The sequence below is a fragment of the Neodiprion lecontei genome, chromosome 2, assembly GCF_021901455.1.
Source record: "Neodiprion lecontei isolate iyNeoLeco1 chromosome 2, iyNeoLeco1.1, whole genome shotgun sequence".
In the NCBI taxonomy this organism is placed as follows: Eukaryota; Metazoa; Arthropoda; class Insecta; order Hymenoptera; family Diprionidae; genus Neodiprion; species Neodiprion lecontei.
Window position 1 is genome coordinate 18046724 of NC_060261.1, and position 20616 is coordinate 18067339.

General features: G+C 36.6%; 1 protein-coding gene across 3 annotated transcripts in view; it reads left to right on the top strand.

Annotated features, from left to right (window-relative positions):
• Positions 1–20616, top strand: part of LOC107218031 — a 489709-nt gene that overhangs the window by 378448 nt on the left and 90645 nt on the right. For all 3 annotated transcript variants that reach the window (XM_046732062.1, XM_046732065.1, XM_046732064.1), the window contains one exon: positions 484–621. In XM_046732062.1, the coding sequence (XP_046588018.1) occupies positions 552–621 (70 nt within the window). In that variant the 5' untranslated portion in view covers positions 484–551. The remainder of the gene's footprint in view (positions 1–483; positions 622–20616) is intronic.

The window sequence follows — 20616 nt, forward strand, 5'->3', positions numbered from 1 at the left end:
TCTCGGAATTTCTTTAGCATGAAATTCTGAAATCGTCACTACTACTAAGAATCAAATAAAAAAAAAAAAAAAAAAACGTTATTAAGTTTGCTCTTGTAGAAACTAAAATAATATTTCGGATATTCAGAAAAATTACCTAGTTTCTCAAACATTAATTGTAAATAACAATCGAATAAACTTCAGTTTCACATTTTAATTATCCTTCCGAAAAAAAGAAAAAAAAAACGGTATAAAATATCATTTAATCCATTGTGTTCCCATACTGCGATCAAAAGAGACTATTATATTCCCTACTATTTTTCCTCTCAGTGCGTGTGAATACCATCTGAAAATAAAATAAAAAAATAAATCATTGCACGAAAATTTTCAATGTTGGCGGACCTACAAAATACAGGATAAGAAAATAGGATGAATCCTTTTTTTTACGTACACGTAAGAGATAATATACATACGAATGAGAAAAAGTCTTCTCTTCTGTTTCAGATTACTATGACGGTCACTACCCATGCTCAGGGTTGGGGATAAGCAGAGAAAGTGGTGTTTGTGCAGTCATGTGGCACAAGCAGTTCCTAACATGCTGCTGTCTTGCCCTCCTCTCGGTTATGATTCGATCACAAACGGGTGAGTAGACGCATATATGAAAATCAGGGCGTTTTTTGGCGCGCAAACTCTTTCTTGACAGGACTTTTCGGCGCCACGACCTTTTAGCGCTGGGATGTTTTGACGCTAAACGCTGTGTTATGGAATGAAAACTTGAATTGAATGCTTTTATTCAACGTTGTCATAATTATACCTGAGTGCTGAGCGAAAATTTAAGTTGAAAAAAAAAAAATAAGGAATATCGTCGGTCGGTATACCTAACGAATGTGAACCACGATGAGTTAGACTCGCAAAGTCGGTTAGACAAGGTTCGGTCCCTGGGAAAGTTCTTGCAGGTCTAGCTACGGATGACGGGAAGTCGGAAGTCACATTTTGTGGGTGTTTGTTTTCGAATTTCAGCCCTGAACGAATGTATTTTATGACATACTTTGAAATATAGTACATTATGTAACAAGGGAATAAAGTCGAGCGAAGCGAACGATGAGGGTCATATTTCCCGCAATTCTCATATTTGACAAATATGCGTTAAGAGGGAATAATATGCTACTTTTGCTCCGCTTTTTAGGTCAATTAGCCTTATTGGTGATACCAAAATTAACGTTATGGTTGCGTTGGGAATCAACAATATAAAACCTTAGCGTCTAACCGTCCCAATGCCGAATCATCCCCATCCCGAAACGTCTAGCGCCAAAACGTCCCCATGCCGAATTGTCTCAAAGTCGAATCGTTGTCGCGCCAAAACGTAACGCATCCACGCATTTTGGTGAAACGATTGCCAAAATTGTCAAAAAAAGTTCAGCTTCTATCGGTCGGTGTAATGTATTCTTTAGTAAATGAAAACGTGTACGTATGCGGATATAAGAAAGAATGCAGGTACGCTAGTTATCTTGGTACCGACTGCACCCACTTCGATAGAGCTTGAATGGGGTGCGAAGTTGACGGAACAATTACGCACAGTTGAGAGCACTGAAACAAACTACGGAGAAATAGGAGAGCACATCGAACCAAAAATGATGGGAAACCATCGTATATCACTGGTTGAAATACCGTAAACATTCCGCGGGAGAAATCGCGAGTGAGCAACGTCACGACGTATCGTCGTTATGTTCAGTCTCACTAATTTATCAGTGTTGCGTGTCGTGTCATGCGGTTTTAGATGAATATAATTCTATTTGCAACATTATCACTATTCGAGATGCATTACCTATAGATTCTTAAGATCGATTCGGTGATTTCAATAACAAGACATCGGGGGTTGTAATCACACCGGGAACAATGCGTACCGTAGACAGTGGCCGGCACATCGGCCGGGAACCCATGGGGCAAAACAGCCACAAAAAGAGAACTACTAGCTTTTTTCTCTAGTTTTGACTGACACATTTGGCAACCAAATGCACGATCATGAGACGCAATTTTTCCCAAGCGTCATTCTCAGAGACCCGTTTATGGGACTTTCCAATATTTCTATTTCTATTGGTCCTATCCACATACCTTTTCCAAGAAGCCCTATGTACCAATACTTCTCTTCCCATAACGCATTCCTGGTGCACATTTTTTCGGCCAATCCCAAAAATCCACCAATCCTAATAATCAACGAATCTCATAAATCCACCAATAAATATAAACAATCAAGCTCCTATACCCTTTCACTTTCTTTTCAAATCATTCTTCAAAACACCCCCCCCCCCCAGCAACGAGTCTATTGCAATTCTTCAAACCGTCAACTCTGCTTCCCTTGCATTTGCAACTACAACCAATATTCAAGTTGATATAAATTATTAACAGCGATCAAGAATTTAGTAAATATAAGCGTAACTCAGGAATCTTACTGTCAAAATATTTGCAAGTTTCAACTAATATTAGGAATTATACTTCAAGTTTCTTTTTTATTGATGCAGTGTTTGATCACTTACATCAATCGCCTCATCTTCAATTCGTACTGGCTACACAAAGACGGTGTCTGCTTATGGCGTGAACAATTACCCTGACTGTCGATCATCACGAAAGTGATTCAACTTTCTCATTTTTGACGGTTCTTTATACATGTCGAACTATGAATAACTTCCATGTCACAGATCTTTTTAATTTCACACTCATAAGGTTTCTGCTCGTCTGCTCGTCAAGATTCACGTTTTTCTCAAATGGTTATCAGTCTACTTAAGTTTTTTCGGAAAAAGTATATGAATGGAACATATGTTTGGTGACGACAAAAAAAAAAAAAAAAAAACGGTTGTAATATGTATTTTCATTATTGCCCAGGTCTTCACTTGGACTCCATACATACGGTAATTTTTTGTCTGGAAAGGTCAAGTTTTCAACGTATGAAAGGAGCTTTCAATTGTTTTACAATTTACAGTCCTACAAACCTGCAAGCCACTGATGACGACGAGATGCGATCTGACCTTGCTTTTCCTTGTCATTCAATATATTTTTTGATTATTTATGATTTTACTCTGAATTTTTAGTTGCATAGTTATGTTTATTTTATTTTATATTGAACTATTTTTTATGTAGCCTGACATACGGCTCGATTTCTTTCTTTTATCACACCTTCTAATTTTTATCGCTGTACTTGTGTTGTTCGTTTCTCAGTTTTATTTTGCTATGAATATTGTTGATTTCTTTTTTAATTAATTTCAGGTTTTTTAATTGCTTTTGTTTTTTCTGAAGTGGTAATTTTTAGCTTTCTCCTGTTCAAGATTTTTGTCTGCCTTTTTGTTAAACGTGTTTGAGACAGATAATTCAAAGTCGTGCAATATTGCCATGGACATTATTAATCATTGAAAACATTAATACAAGCAATACAATTAGACAAGTGACTTCGAGAAGAGAGTGAAATTTTTCCTGATAAATAATTAAAAAATTCTTAATAATTTAACTTATACAACGAGACGCACAAGTACATCAAAATTGATCTATGTACAGCTGCGAAATCGTGTTATCGAATCGATGAAATTCTCGATATAAGAATATTGAAATATGGTTCATAGTGACAAGCTTCGGAGAGAATGTGTTTATCACTATTTCTTCCTGTCTTTTTTCTTTCTCGGCCTGTTTCTTTAATTGTATCGCTTCCGTATGATATGGTGAATATCTATTAATCCTTTCCTGCATACATTTTTCTTCACTAATTTCTATATAACTAATTTCTTTCACTAATTACGAATCTGAACTCAAAATTCCAGAATTCAGTATGGCGGCTGCAATATGGCGGACAAGTAAAAACAACAATACGGAAAATTTAAAATAATTTTGTCCACTTTTTTGGTGTATATTAAGTTTGTGTAAGAGATGGCATTCGAATTTACATGGATATTAGCAGGAAAGCTTTTTTTCGTGGAAAAGTACGAATTTCAATCATTTGTTTGCATGTGCTATTTTTGCAATAAATAAATAAATAAGTTTCATATTTTTTTTTTTTTTATCTAGGCTCGGAAATATTTCAGGGATCACGTGGAATAAAAAAGAAAAAAAAAATCGCAGATGTAGTATCACAAAGATATCTTGTCTGCATGTGTAGAGAAACATACGGAAGGACTCGACGTTGGTTAAAAATAATTATCACACGGTTGTCTATAATTACGATGTATTCGAATATTTTACAAGATATGTTATTTAAAGTGTACGTACATGCAGGATATGTGTGGTCTATCTCACCGTCGCTTGCTAACTAACGCGAGAAGCCTCTTCACATATGTATGTCTCTTTCAATGAGGATAGCATGCGCGAGTGCGGGGGGTGGTTTATAACCACTTAGGTTTTCCTTCCCAGGACGTAGATAATTGTCTTCGAGGAACAGGGCCTTGCAATTTTTAAGTTAAGCAGACACATGACTATCAGCGTTTTTACAGTGGCCCACGACCGTTAAAGACCCTTGGAAACTCACATATTAGTCTGGTCTGTACAAGCCCGTGTCTTATTCCGGCTAACTCCGTTCTGCTCGCTCTATTGCAAAGCCTCGTCTCTTTCACGGCACCATCAGGGCTGAACACATCTTATAAATAATCCCGAATAAATTAGGAAACATCGTTAGAATAGTTCGACAAGGAACAATTATTCCGATAATTGGAAATTTTCATTCTGGAATTATTGGATTCAGTGAATACTATAACGGTGCAGAAGATCAAACAAATCAGAATAGTATGCGAGTGAAACAGTTTGATGATGGGGATTTTATTAGAAATAAATTAGTAACAGGGTTCCGAGGAATCCGTTCAATAAAAATTAACGCAACATTTTGAGTATTTAATCAGTATAATATTGAATCTTCTAGATTTGGAACCTGGAACTACGTACGTGATCAGTTTTTTTTTTTTTAAATAATCACCTCGTAAGAATTTAACAAGAGTGAAATCGGCGCGGCAGAGTTACAGTGATCAAAGCCGTTAGCCTCGCCAATCGAACTAATAAATATGATTTATCAATTAAATCAAATATCAAAAAATATTTTCAATTTACTCGAGAAAACAGTCAATAAATAATAAGTAATCTTTCACAGCACAAAGTGAAGTTTTTCGTTAAATCATTTTAATACTCCTGGCTCAGCTTGGTAGCATTTGAAGAAACTGAGTTTCATTTCGCAGAACTTCCAAAATTGGATGTCGTCGGTTAATTAGGAGACTTTGAATTCAATAAGTAGCGAACAATGCTATGAAAAAAAAAAAAATGGGAACTCCTAAAAATTGGAAGACATCCGTTTCCCAAATATGATAAAATTGATCAACGTGTTTTACGAGAATGGTCAGGATTAGGTTAGGTTCCTGAGAGACCTCAGAATTAAAGTGTTTTCAAATCTCATTGCTAGTGTGTTCCACTACAAGGTATTCAAATGTCGGAAAAATCAAAAATATTGCCGTAAATAGTTGGTCAAAGGTTCGTGGATCGACCCGTATGTTAATGTTAAGGTAACTGGGCCCAACATGACTCACCCGTGGTTGAGGAATTCATAATAAAAAAAAAAAAATGGGAGCTACATAAAAGAATGGTCAATTTTACGTACGAAAAAACCAGGAGAGGCGTACTGGCATATGTTTCTAAAGAAAGGGTACTTCTGAATCTTTTTCAAAAGAAATATTGAAAAATTTGTGTAATTTGATCAAATTAACTTACACTGACAGGTATATGACTTCTTTTATTGTTACGTAATTCAGTGAAGAGAGATAACAGCTTCTGTATCATTTTTTGGCAACTACACAATCCTGTTCATGCAGTCTCCACACTTGCGCAAATGCGCGTATCTTTTATTGCATCCAACTCGCAAACATTGCACTAGTAGGATTCTTTTGGCTTCTTGCATTTATATTTGTCTTCCGATGGCTTTATTCAGTGCGTTCGAACTTTGAATGTTTGTTCGGAGACAATGGCCCACTTAGACCGTATTGGTTCCACCAAGCATGAAGAAGAATGTTCTCGATAACTCGATAAAATCATGGTAATTAGAAAATCCTTTTACATGATTTGAGAGTAGGGTAAGCGTACTGATCGATAAGCATAATATCAAATTTAACAACAAAGTACTGACAATTACTCATCTACCCTTTTTGGTACAGCGTCTTATATACGAGACACCTGTTTTTAGTTATTCTTTCAAGTGTTATTCAAGAATTATTCAAGGTTTACATTCAATTTTCAAGATATCGTTATCATTTTTTGCATAATTGGACTTCTAAGATGTCGATGTTGATGTCTCAACACTTTCATGCAATAGTGGTAAGTATAGTCCTTATCCACGCGAATTCTTCTTTTCTACACGTCCACATATTATGAAAATTGGTACGCAGGGGGTTTCGAGGTCACTGATCAGAATTTTACAAACAGATTTCGGAAATTTGAAAGTCCAACCCAGTGTGGAAGTTAAAAATTTAAAAATCGTTGGATTTCGCTGAAGCACCGTACATCTCGTATTGCTTATTGCACTTCGGTTGCGAAAAAATTTTCCAAATCCCATTCGACTCACCACTTAATGCGTTTTACAGAGTAAGCACGATTGCAAAATTCGGAATCAATTTCGAAAAGATTCAACAAGTCAGTGTCAACGTAACAAAGTTTGATTCAGACTAAGTAAGCAGTAGTAATTACTCTGCTTTTTAACAGCACTCAAAGTTCTTCGTTTCATCTAATTCTCCAATTTACGTACACTGAGGTTCCTATTCAATGTTTTCAGCACTAATCCAATCGACCCGACAATCATTGTGGGCGACAATGAAGTGAAGAGAAAAAAAAAAAAAAAAAAATTGCAGATTCTTTCCCGCCGTGAAGTTGGATTATCAATACAGGCACTCGTAATTCTTTATTTCTGAGATACGAAGGTTGGCTTCTTTTCTACGATTGATCTACAGACGCAATGCTTTTTTAATTTTAATATTACAGCCTGCGTTGGAATGAATCTGGAGATATCAGATTAACATATCTTCGAAGAACCAATCGCGAGATGTATATATAAATATATATGTATCGCATGTAGCATATTGGCCTCACGGTTTAGAGCGCGATATCCTGCAATTGGTTCTATCCAAGTGGGTCAATCACCACTTAGAGTATCACGTTAGATTTCGTTTTTTTTTTATCATCAGCTATAAGATGAAGGTTCAAATGGTGCAAGTTTTCACGGCGAAGATATCGCATCTCCAGTTTTCCGGCTTTCTCTATCGCATCAAACTGGAGAAGTTTAATACTAACGCTACTTATTTTTTTTATCTTTCATGGAACAAAAGAAACCAGAACTGTGAATAAGAAGCAACACCTAATGTTTTGTATTTCCGCTAACGCAAGTCCGTGGAAACCGAGGTTGAAAAATGTGAAACGGAAAGATACTTCTCAGGCCATTGCGGTGATAAATTAATCTTTTCTAGGATATGGGGACTCGGCGTTGGATTCAAGCCAACCTTGATAATACTTTTTCACTCTGAATTATGGAGCTGGAGTGAAATTTGTCTTCAAAGACTCTTTTCGAGTGGACTTTTGTGATCGTGCGAAGACCTCAAAATTAATTCGATCAAAATCGGGGGTAAAAGTAGATTTGAAATTTGGCAAAAATATTATCCAATTGGCAGGGTGTTCGATCTAAAAACTCATCCACCTTCTCTGCTGTAGAATCGTTAAAAAAAAAAAATATATAGGCAATCCTGTGCACCACACCAGATTACACCGCGATTTCAAATCTCGTTGGTTTATGTATCGATATCGAAAAATCATTCCAGCAGCTATATACTTGTGGGGCACATTTTTTACATAATTCAACGGTACAGTAGTACTTCTTTCAAGTTGAAAAATTTTTTTTTCTGCTGAATCTCAAGTGAAAAAATCATGAAATATATTATGTCGAAACATTACGATTTATGAATAATGGTTGTTATGTTCGCCGTCTCCACCCTATTGCAAATTCCTTATGGTAACAACAAAAAGTCATAGTTCACGATACAGTTAAACTTCGCTTTGTGAAAAATGTATTTTTATTCCTTTCGTTTTATTTTGTGTTCGGATGTTCTTTCTCAACCCAATCGATCTTCAAGGTGTCCGCCAGAAAGCCAACATCGTCGAGAGATAGGAGGGGGAGGGGTGGGGATCATCACCTGGAAGCTGCTAAGATGGAATAATGTGTTCCACGGTCAAACTCAGCCGCCAGGTGACGCGATCGCTTCTTGATCTTACCAAGGGCAAAATTCAGAGTTAAATTTTGTCAGGAAACATCGTATTTATACAATGTGATTGTATAACAATCTGATAATTAACGAACTCCAGAATATAATATAATATTTTATAGAACGTGCAGACGCAAGAAGTGTTGTGTATCAATACAATTTCATTAATATAATTGAGAACGATAATTAGTCTTATTTTCAATGTAGATATACATTCTTATACGGTTGGGATTTCCACGACACATAGATCCCAAGCTAAGTCAATTCTGAATAGTAAGGGCAAGAGTTCCACATTTGGTAAGATCATAATGCGCTGAAGGAACTACGCACCTAAATAATAAGATAATGTCAAAAAATAACTAAATAGTCAAAAGTACGTGACTTCCAGCGTGGGTTTTACCCATTTACAAAATACTCAGTTGGCTGCCAAATGTGGACGCTAGCCTGCTTCGAGAGTACGAGTATATACGCAAACAGACATAACAAACAGACATTTGAGACATACCTGCATGCTCCAACTTCCTTTCCATGTACAAAATTTACACTCTTAAAACCAACATTTCCGGTACAAATTCTTGACCAATTCTAAATTCCCACCAATCACAATAATCGACTAATACGAAAACTTGACCAATCAGCAAACTCCTACACCCTCCGCGTTTCCAAAAATCTTCCAAATTCCTTCTTCGATCATCACCAAAAATTCAGTAAATATCAAATCATCGAACCATACCATTCAATTTATGCCCACATGTGTTTGCACAAATACAATTTGATTTCCCTCTATCATCATAAATGTAACTCTCTTAACATACTTTCAACGAACAGATTGCTCCAATTATCATGGCAAGATCACTACATTAGAATGCTACCGTGGATTTACATTTCGCTTCATTTTGCAGCGTACATTATACGATATATCAACCTTGTGCAAAATTGTGCCTTTGCCTGGTATATTTAATACTATTTAATTAACTTACACTGATCGCGAACCTCTAACCTATTTCTCTCACGCTGCAGTTTTGTGGACGTAGCGCATACACCATGTATTACTTTTACACTGCTCCTAATGTCCATCTAGGTAAAAGACGGCTATTTTCTTCAAAAGGCCCCGCAGAATCCTTATGAAAATTGTCCCCAGGTCAAATTTGCACGATTTTTAGTACATTATAATATATACCTGTCCAGATTTTTTAATATCTATGGATTTCGTGATTTTCACGAATTATAAAACTTCAAGGGAATTTCAGGTAAGACATGCCACTACAAAAAATGAAAAAAAAAAAAAAAAACAACTGCACGGTTCATTCTCTAAGGAAGCTGTGATTGATTCCAGCAATGCATTAATTCCATCCATAACCTCGCTGGTTTACTGGAAGGAGGTGCAACTGCAACGTCAGATTTTGCGTGAAGAACGAGACCCTCTGACTCTTGCAATAATCGACTTGTCTTGCTATTCAAGCATGTGTGGAGGCTCTGTGAATTAGCTGTACAGTTTTTGAGTGATATGTTTAATCTTAGGTCCCCCTTGAAGCTTTGTAATTCGTAAGAAATCACGTAAGCCATAGATATCAAAAAAATTCATACACTTCCTTTCCGACGCCTATATCTCGGAAGGTAATGATTTTTGGGACTTGTGTCGATGAAAACAATTTTGATCAGGAGAATATGTACTATAACGTACTAAAAATGCAGCCAATTCGACCGGGAGCCAATTTCCGTAAGGGTTCTGCGGGGTCATTTATCCTGATTTTCGCTGACGTATTTCATTTTTTAATACAGCTCCCAACTTATTTTACCTCATATTTTGTGGACACAACGAATTCATTATTGTCAAGCAAGCTACCGTTTGAAACAAATACATTATCCACCCAGGACCAAGGTAGAAATTTAACAGCATCATGCGCACAAATCAAGAATACTATTTACAGCCAACAAAATTACCACTCCACAAAAGTTCCCAAAATTGACTTATACCAAATCTTTAAAATTTCTGCGTTTCCTAAACAATTATATCAACATCTCTTTTCCGTGATTGGGAACATCTATGCCTGCTCGTGCCACGACTCTGAAGACACGTCAAACATAATGATGAATCAATGTCAATTGATCACACCAAAAAAAAAAAAAAAATCTAATTTTTGAAATACCACCAGCAACCATTCCATGCAGAAATAAATTTGGCATCGACCCCGATTCGTTTGATTCCATGAGACATCAACTTTGTAAGATTTTTTTAGACAGCAATTTTGACCTACCGTACCGAATTAGCATATGAATAAAATAGGAACTCGCCCCTCCGATTCGATTAGATATGCACTTTTAACCCTTCCAATCATACATGAATTTTCTAACCGGGGGGGGGGGTTGGGCTGATCATGAATTTAAAATCGGAATTTAATGATTTCTACAACCGAGATGGCGGATCCAGTATAGTGGTTGTAAAATTGAAAAACTATCAAAATTCAATGATTTTGACTCAAATTTGTTACTGGGGGGGGGGGGGGGGTGGGATTATACGAAGTAACGAAAATCACTTGAAGTTGTAAACAAACTGTGATAAGGCTAGGACATGGAAATTTTTGAGGTCGCATATTAAGCATCGAATGTGACTGTCGATGAAAGAGTTAGGAATTAGATTTAAAAAAAAAGAGGTAAAAAAAACCAGTAAAAAGGTAACGAGGAAGTTCTCTCAATATCCCTGCATTATTTCGTCAAATCGGTTGGCGAATTTCAGCAACGGTGATGCTTTATATAAAATAACGCAACGAAATGCAGGCCATATTTTTACCATATCCGCACACGTTACCTCACATAAAAAAAGACAAATTCAACCGCGAGATTCAGCCGTTTATACGAGGTTAACTTTTTATGGCTGTGAATACAGCTCCAAGGTTAGTACCCACGTCTGCACGTATAACAAAATCACGTTCGTATCGGCGACATCACAGTTTATACCGTAATATCCCTCGCCAATAATCCTGCTAAATATTTTACGTAGCTGAAGGTATTAAATAACTAATATTTCTCGAGAAATAAACGAGAGAGTTGTGATCTTATTAATTGACTATGAATAACACTGAATGAGGGAGAAATATTAATTATCACAGCTTATAAAGGGTATTTTTTTCGTCTTATAGATCTACTTCAAGTGAGTCGTGACGTTCGCACTTTTTAGCTGTTACACCACAGTTGTTCCTTTGTGAGAAAAAAAAAAAATAAAAAAAATTTGCGATACTCTCAAAATTTCTTTGAAAGCTCCGCTTTTATCTGTTGTTCGGAACACTTCTCGGAAGAAAATCAAACGTCGTTAAAAAAAAAGAAAAAGAACAACCAAACAAAGAAACTCATCAAACCAAGAAGTTTTCAGCTCGCTACATTTTACTAAAAATATCGTATAATTTCGTGTTCTGCAGAGAATATTCAATATCCATGGCGATTGTAAGAATATTTCTATATGAAACTCTGCGAAATTTGTCTAAAAAACTGCAAAATTTCTGTGCAATTCAATACACTTTAAACTTAAATCTAATACAATACATTATACGCGTCTACTGTACATTTATAACTCTAACGTGGAAATACATAAGAAAGGTTCCCCGTAACTTATATGATATTAAATTTGAAATATCACACCGGTTGCGAAAAAAGGATGTAATATGTCATGTTAAGATTCTACTCTAAAAAAAAAAAATCACTATGAGAAATATCAATTATTTTGCTGTAAAATTTTTCCAACTATTACCTCAACACCTCCGGTATGTCTGGTTTAATTCCACGATGAGTACAAGTTTCACACAAATTGAGTTCAGACCGAAAATTTTTAGATTTTCACAATGGAATTTTCAAAATATTTTATTTGGTTGCGGAATATCTTTTTTCCAACGACAGGAGATGCAGAAAATTCGAAGTAAGACATGCGATCGAAAACAAGTCAAAAATTCATCGACGTGTTCTTAGTAAGCGGTAGGGCCTAGAGGTTTATATTTGGAGGATTTTCGTATCTCAGTACACATGATGACACTCCGAAATCGTGGCCAAATCGAATTTTTCGGACGTAACAGCTTACATACCCATAATTTGCGGAATGTGGCATATAATGTAATAAATAAATATATTAATACAATAAATTCTATTTCACGCACAGGATTTATGTGACGAACCGATTGGAGTGTATTCGGGCATCCCAAGTAGACTGTGAAAATATTATTCTCCTCTTTAAGAAAGCAAGTCCGTGGTACATTCTTTTAGAATTTCATAAGCTGGTAAAGCATCAAGATAAGAGCCGGTGAAATAAAATCATCTGATGATCCTGTTGAGGCGACTGAGCATATTACAGCAGCCAAATATACCTTTAAGCTACAGCTTTCAGGCACTTACCTGCATACATGGAGGAAAAGGAATTCTTGAACCAACAAAATACATTTTGTTGGACTCCATTCACTTCAATCTAGTATCTTGTCTATGCCTTATTTGTTACAAACTCGATGACTTCAATTCAACAATTCCGATATAGTTAGTTTGTCAAAATGATTTTGTTGAGCAAATTCCTTGATTCAACACAAGCCTTTCTTGTTACGATCAAGTGAAGTATTGATTCGAATGAATCTGTTCATGTGTTTCCGATGTTGAGTCAAGTAAATATCATTTCATTTGAAGATTACGTATTATTCCTCCAAGTCGCATGCTCGTTGGCAGAAACAATTAGGTACTTCAAATAAAGTAAGTACATAGATCTATGCAACAAAAAAAATTTACATCGATTGAATTCCATATTTCGTTGATATAACCAGAGCTTCTTTGGCGTAACTGGTTGAATCAGTTGCACTAAGTTGCTGACGAGGTAAAAGAAACACTACCAGCTTTGAAACAAGTGGAGATCACATTCGTCGTAATCATCAGTATACCGTTACTACAAACGGTCACTAGGTGGTGAACTCTCTCGCTTCGGAAATAGCTTCAGAGATCGTTATGAAGCCGGGTAGTCGGCTAGGAAGGCAGACACGGATACCGTAAGATAAAGTTGGCATGAGACCTCTTACAAATGACAGTAAGCATAATACCAAGTTATTACTCATCGAAATTGATATCGTCGACGGATAAACAAAAACTATTGATACATGATCGATTTATACTTCTACATATACAACAATAAGTTATCGGATTTTCTCCATGAAATATCGCGTATGGCCCACAAAATTTTGAGCCAACAGAGTTATAAATGACATCATTCAAAGAATACGTCTTGTGTACTTGAATAACTCTGATGTTCAGTTGATGCTGAAGATTTTTTGCACCAACTAATTTATCACGTGCTTTAAGCATTGAACTCTTCGCTGAATGAAACATGAATTTAAAACAAGCTCAATTTGCTGTGATACAACAATTTGACATTCTTAAAACAACTCGATTCAGGCGCGTTGAATGAAATTTTTGGTCATTTCAATCACACATTTTCTTGATACAAAATATACATTATCGCAAGAAATTCACACTGTTATTATTATCTTGATTAAATCGATAGTCAGCAGGATAATTCAAAGGCTTGATTCAATCCTACATCAAGTTGTCACAAGTATTTCGTCCGCCAAAAGTATTCTGTTGAATTAAGTAAGTATTGTGTTCGGTGCATTTGACAACAGTATTTAGTCGAATCAAACGAATATCACTTTCCTCAAACAATCCTTTCCCTCCGTGTATTACATTAGCGGAAAAGCACGTATGGAGGTATTTGATTCGAATTTAACAATGGAAATTTTTTCCTCTTGGACGCAGTAACGATTGAGTTTAGTTTACATCCAACCGTGAGCCGTTCGACTTCCACGATAAAAGTTATATTATTACGTAGAGTACACTGCAGTCTGGGCGCGATTGTACGTGCAATCTCTTTTCCGCCTTCAGCTACGAATATGTGCACACACGGTATTGCTAGCGAATCGTCTTGACAGAGGCCGATCGTTTTGTTCGGGAGAATTGCCAATGTCTGTATATGGAAAGCCGAGTGTTGCATGTGCATTGCATTCGTTGATTATTCACCGCCCGTTCATTGCTCACGTCGCGCCGTGATCGTGAAGCGAGACGACGTGACGGCAGCCACAGGATCGTTTTAATATTCACACCAGTCACAGCCTCTGTTCTTTAGACCATTTTACGACTTCTCTGTTCTTTTTCGCCGGTGACGAAGACATCTGCTAAAGGAGACGTGAGCGCGCTGATGAATAAAATTAACAAATTTAACGACAATCATTTTACCTTATTTCTTTAGTCCAATCTTCCGCCCTTTTATCTCTTCTTCTTCTCTTTTTTTACGATAAAGATTTATCACCCAAATTTGAAAGAATAACCTTCAAGTATTTAATGTTATTTTGCGGAAATAATGTTTTACAACAGCCAATATATAACGATTAAAAATTTATAATAATTCAAGAAAATATGTCACCTCAAAATTGCGATCGGAACTTTGTAATTATAGGCTGTTACATAACATTCGAAATGAAATTGATGGAAATTAATTAAGACTTGGTAATAATGGTTACTGTCGAATGAAGTCATATAATCATGGTATGGGTACAATTAAGTACCTTAGTTCCGAATTTGACAATATATCTAAACAGCAAAAGAATACTTTTGTAGTTTACACAAGAAAAAAATAAAACTTTTGCTTATAACAAAACTACAGCACTAAAACAGAGCTTCATGAGCTTAAGAAATCTCAATTTCTATAACAAAGTATCCATAAATTTTCACGAAACGTGCATAGCAATTTTGGCCGACTTTGTGTGAGTACCTATCCCTCAAGAAAACAGAATAAAAGCTGAATAGTGTTTTTCGATACTAGTGCGCGAAGGTGACAATGCCCGCACGAGTGTGGCGCATTCACACGAGTTAGGCATTGCCAACTTTCGTACGTGTATCGAACTCCATTTTTTGTTACACCTGTAATGGAAAGTCCGACATAAGAAAATGAAACCAGTCAAAGAATGAAAAAGTCCGAAAATCTTGAAAAAACGGATTTCTAACAGACCACTCTGCGCGGCGTTGAGGTCCAGGGACAAAGCCCATGGTGAGGTCCAGGGATAAAAGCCCGACCACCTTTTTCTCACACTGCTAGCAATGTGCGAAAGTTTTTCCCGCACATGTGTATAAAAGACTACTTTCAGTGCTTGTTAATGGTGCATAAAAGTTGACTTTCCACGTAGGTATCGCAAAAAAAAAAAAAAATCGTTCTGCTGTTCCCTTAAACGAGAAGAGCAATTGAAAATAAAACATCTGTTGATTGGTTAAGTTGACGTTGAGTGCTATCTCAAACTCTGATACAGAACTCCTCTGATCATGTTGAAATTTCTTTGGGCTTCAAAGCTTAGCACGGTTGAAAGATGCAAGAATAATCAGGCGTACTTGAATTTCGTCTCAATTGGATTAAACTCCGATTCTACGTGTATATCTGTAGTTTCTAAAGTTTTCCAATTAAAGTTCACTCCAACGAGCGACAGAGGTGCGTTGGTTGTTGATAGCTCCAGGTGTTTTTAGATGTTGATACACGCGCCGGTGTGGAAAATTAGTTGGACATTATTGCAAATGAACCAAATACCACATGTGAGCCTTACCGAGGGTTCCATTATGAAAAATTTCCGGTTGTCGCAAAAAAATGGGTTCAGATTACAATATATTTATCCGCCAAAAACATTACTGGCTGGACCTGCCTAAATATTGCTTACAGCTTTCATTTGTCCATTCACGGTCCTTTTTTCTGGTATGACGGGTCCTAATCAAAACGACACATCTCAACCTCAAAAAATGTACCTTGGTAGAAGACTCGGTACATTTTTTCATTACGAATCAGGATTTGAGAGGAAGTAACGCTCTGATTATTGGATATCTTATTGTTAAAGGATTCTGTCAGCTCACTATTCAAAGTGCTGAATGTTGCCGCAACCGCTACATCAAGTAACTTTTATCAACAGTAGCTATCTTAACGGTATCTGTTTCCAACTATGGAAGTTCGCTAAACAGTAGTAATAATTGATAATCAATGGTAATATTGATGGTGTTATTGATACGTAGAATCTGTATTGATTTTCTTCACGTGTACTATGCGCAACTATTCCAAACCGAACAAGTGCTTCTGAAAAACTGAACAATAGCAATTAGCATTTGTTTGGTGTTGAGAGATTATAGGCTCAGAAAAAGCGAAATTATTAGCCACTCCAATAATTTTGCAAAATAAATATACTTTTTGAATGATCAGCGGATACTGTTATTTGTTTATGGTAGTGGTATATGTTATGCGTATAATCCTAAAATTTTAGCCCTTAATATCGAAAAATGGCGGAGTAATGAATATTTTTCTTCAAAAAGCCATTTTTGCTGAAGTTTCCCATATATGACCAGTTTTTAGAACGCCATCTATAAATTGACCGATAAAAATCATTATAAATGTTGAAGAACTCTTCAACAAACACCCATATATGTTTTGTAAAACTAGGTTTTTCAGCGTGGAGTAATGAGTTACCCCATGTGGCCGCTAAGGGTTAAAAAAAGATCAAACCAAGAGAGCAAGAAGACAAGCTGGCGCAATTTCTTGATCCACCTGCTGCATGATAGGTTAGTGGATAGGTATAACTTCTTTCAAGAAATTGAACAAATAAGTGGCGGAAATAAGAAACGGATATGGAAAGAGCGGCGAAAGGATACCTCCGATCAGGGGGGGGGGGGACAAAATTGTTCACAGTCGAATGGCAACGGGATCCCCACGATGCCACACCTGCGGATCTCTTCCTTTTCCCCTCGCCACGCTGAGTCCTTACACATATATCAGATCCATCTTGATCTGTAAGTGCACCTCTCCTCTAGTCCCTTGGCTCCATCCTGTGGACCGATTCGAAGTTCCTGCCCGCTTCAAGAGAAGATCACTCGGTTCAAGCCGGCATACATACATATTTTGAAACGCTATACCTAGACTGAGTTCCGACGGTCGTATGATAGCTTATCCAGATCCCGTGCTTGCGAATGAGATATAGCCACCAAACAAAAGCTCCTGGTAGGGATGTCACCAGGCTGGGGCAACCGTGGTAATGTCCCGGGGCCCCCGAGTTAAGAGGGCCCCCCAAGACAGGGAGGGGGGGGGGGGGAGGGTAAAAATGATTTCGTAATATTGTGCGATGCATTCCGCAAAGGTTTGGTTATAGTTCATCAGTTTGCCATCACATGCCAGCATGGCATTTTAGCCAAACTAACATCTTGTCAGCGTGCTTCTGATATTTTTCATTTTAAATACTCATTTCAATTTCATATTGTAACGGTATTGACGATTATAGCGACTTTATGGTCAAAAATGTCAAATATCTTCATTGGATAGATGGTGATCTTATTTTAGAATGGATAGACTGCCTGAGTCGAATATCTTACTGATTTATTGGGAGCAAATTCATGAAGCATGGGAGGGGAGGCTTCAGAAAAATATGTTTCATTAGTCATCCAGGAGGGCCCAATTTGCGTCCTTGCCCTGGGGCCCCTAAATGCCTAGTTACGCCCCTAGCTCCAGGACTTGTGCGGTACTGCCGATCTGCGTGAACGTTTACTGCGTGATACATCTACGTACGTGTACATCTATTTCGTGGCATTTGTGCCTGCAGCATATCTGTATCGTGTGACGCTGATGTATACTCGCTCTACTTACGGGCTGCTAAGTCCGGAACGGAAGTTATCCAACGTACAGAATGCTTTGCTTCCATGCGTAGTATACGAGTTGTACCCTGCAGGCTATTTTGTGATACCGTAATATTTTGAGACCGTATGTTTGTAACAAGATTACATGAAACTAAGATAATAGAAACGATTATGTCAACAATATGTTTGATATGGCAAGAGACAGATGGCAGGGAAATATATATAGAGAGAGAGAGGGTATGAGGAGTGTGAGTGAAAGGCGGGTGAAGTGTACAGCGAGAGAGCAAGAGAGTAGTAGAGGGTTGACGTTAAAGGTATTAAGATGAGAGGTGGAAGAGAGTATGGAGAGAGTAGAGAGAAAAGAGTTATGTGTGTGAGTCGAGATATAGAAGTAAGAGAACGAGAAGACATGTTAAATTACTGGATTTAATAATCCTGCGTCTCTAATTTATCGACGTATTGTTGATGTATTGTTATCGTGAATATATATGTATATAATTTGTTCTTTTTACCGACTCCCGAGTGGAATTGAATATTTTTTCCCGTAAAAAAAAAAATAAAACAAATAATAATTATAAATAAATAAATAAATAATTTGACATTATCTAGACCATTCCATACACTCACCTAACAAATGTATTGTCGATTGTATTTTTCAAATATTTTCATTCTTCAATTTTTCGCAAAACCAACTTAATATAAATGGTTGAGTACAATTCATTTTTATACATACATTTTTTTTTCAACTTGCTTATTATGATAAATCTTCAACAGTTTTGGAAAATGTAGCTAACAATCGAATTGTATGTGGTTGCATATATCGCGGCCAGAGAAAATATCTAGCAATATCGTAAATGTTTTCATCGATCATGCTGTCTTCAAAAAGCGCATTCATAATCATATCGTTTAATGGTTGCAATAATATGTTCTTTGATCTCGGATGAATTGTACATGCAGATCAACTTCTTTATTGTCATCTGTTACGATGCGACTGTGGTCTGCAAGTGTTATAAATCAATTGACACAAATTCGTTATACTTCAACGAAAACGGTGATTGAATACAATCAAAATTCAATAATTTCACGAGGGTCTTATAAAAAAAGAATAGTATTCGAGATTTAATTTCGTGAAATACTGATTTCAGATTTCTCTCAACGATAGGATATAATTTCACAGGAGTGAAGTCAAATTAGGACATTTAGAAACGATTTCACTTTGGTAGATGGAATAAAATTTCAACTCACTCCGAATATTTAGATTGAAATAACGTAGAACGATGTTCCAAACGTAATTCATCAAACAAGTATGCTCGTAAGTAAAGTTCTATCGTAATTGTGTGAGTGCGTTATTCCAGATAGTTAAACCCTCCCAACATGAAATGTTACCCGAATGCTTCTCTCTCGACTGGCTATTTGAAATGATTCAAATTCCATCAGGTTGAATTTGTTTCGTCAATGTGCGCTATTTTTTCAAATCAGAATAATCTGAAATACAGTGAACTGTAGTAAAATGTAACGCTGACTCACATTTTCCAAACATAACTGTCTCATTTTCAGTCCCATTCTAAAGCTCAAAAATAGTGGACCACTTTGAAAATTTTACAAGATACCTACTCGAAATGTTGACTAACGAGATCCTTGTGTGATGACAATATAAATACAGATAAGCGACAGTTTAACCAATTTAATAAGAAATATTAAGATAAAAAAAAAACCCAGCCATACATTTTTCCACACAAATGAAATCACATAGCTAAATCAAACGCACGTTACATTTAAAATTCCTCAAACAAAGTTTAATTTGAAACTGGTGATGTTCACTATTCGTTAATGCACAGATTATAATGTTTTCAAAATCTAAGCTGAAATTACGCGAAACCTTCTAGTCTGAGGAGCCTACGGATAAAAAAAAAATGTTATCGATACTGTAAAAGATCAAAAATATAAGAAGGCTGCTTTGTGGTATACATTTCTTTGAACGGCTTAACCGCATCGCTAATACCAGATTTATATCACGAACAATGGAATATAATATACTTCCCATGATATAATCTACGCGTCTTCCAGTTTTCTAGTTTACGTTATTGACACGTGAAAATGAAAAAAACTGCAGTTCGTGTGAGAATAATAAATCAACTGAGAATATAAATGTCGAAAACCATTATATTGTGAAACAAAGAGACAAACTCGGTCTTTCAAAGCCGTGCATAAGTTTGCAAAATGAGCCGTAGGTGAGACGAAGACGAGTATTGCAAATACGCGAGGTGAAAGGATCGTTGCCTCCTTGTTGCATACGATTCTCGATATAACGAGAGTATATTACGCGTTTTTCACGAAGCACGAAATTGAGGTTAGTGTCGCGTAATGTCAGGTTTGTTCGCGACAGCGCATGCGCGCAGTACACAAAAGACCACTTTTAACTCCTAGGACTTGAAAGTGGTCTTTTCAGTACTCCGCGCATGCGCATTCGCAAACTCATTCGACCATTATAGAAACCGTACCAGATATGTGTGGAAAACAAGCATGGAAAGATGCGTAAAATATGCTCACGATATATGAATAATCTCTTTCATTTCCCAGTGGGTTTCGAAAAAACAAGATTCCCAAACTTCTTCAACATCTAAACATCTTTTCTCATCAACCCAGTTCTGTGTCTGCCTTCAAAGAATTCGTTAAAACCAAGCTGTATTATGATTACGTTGAACTA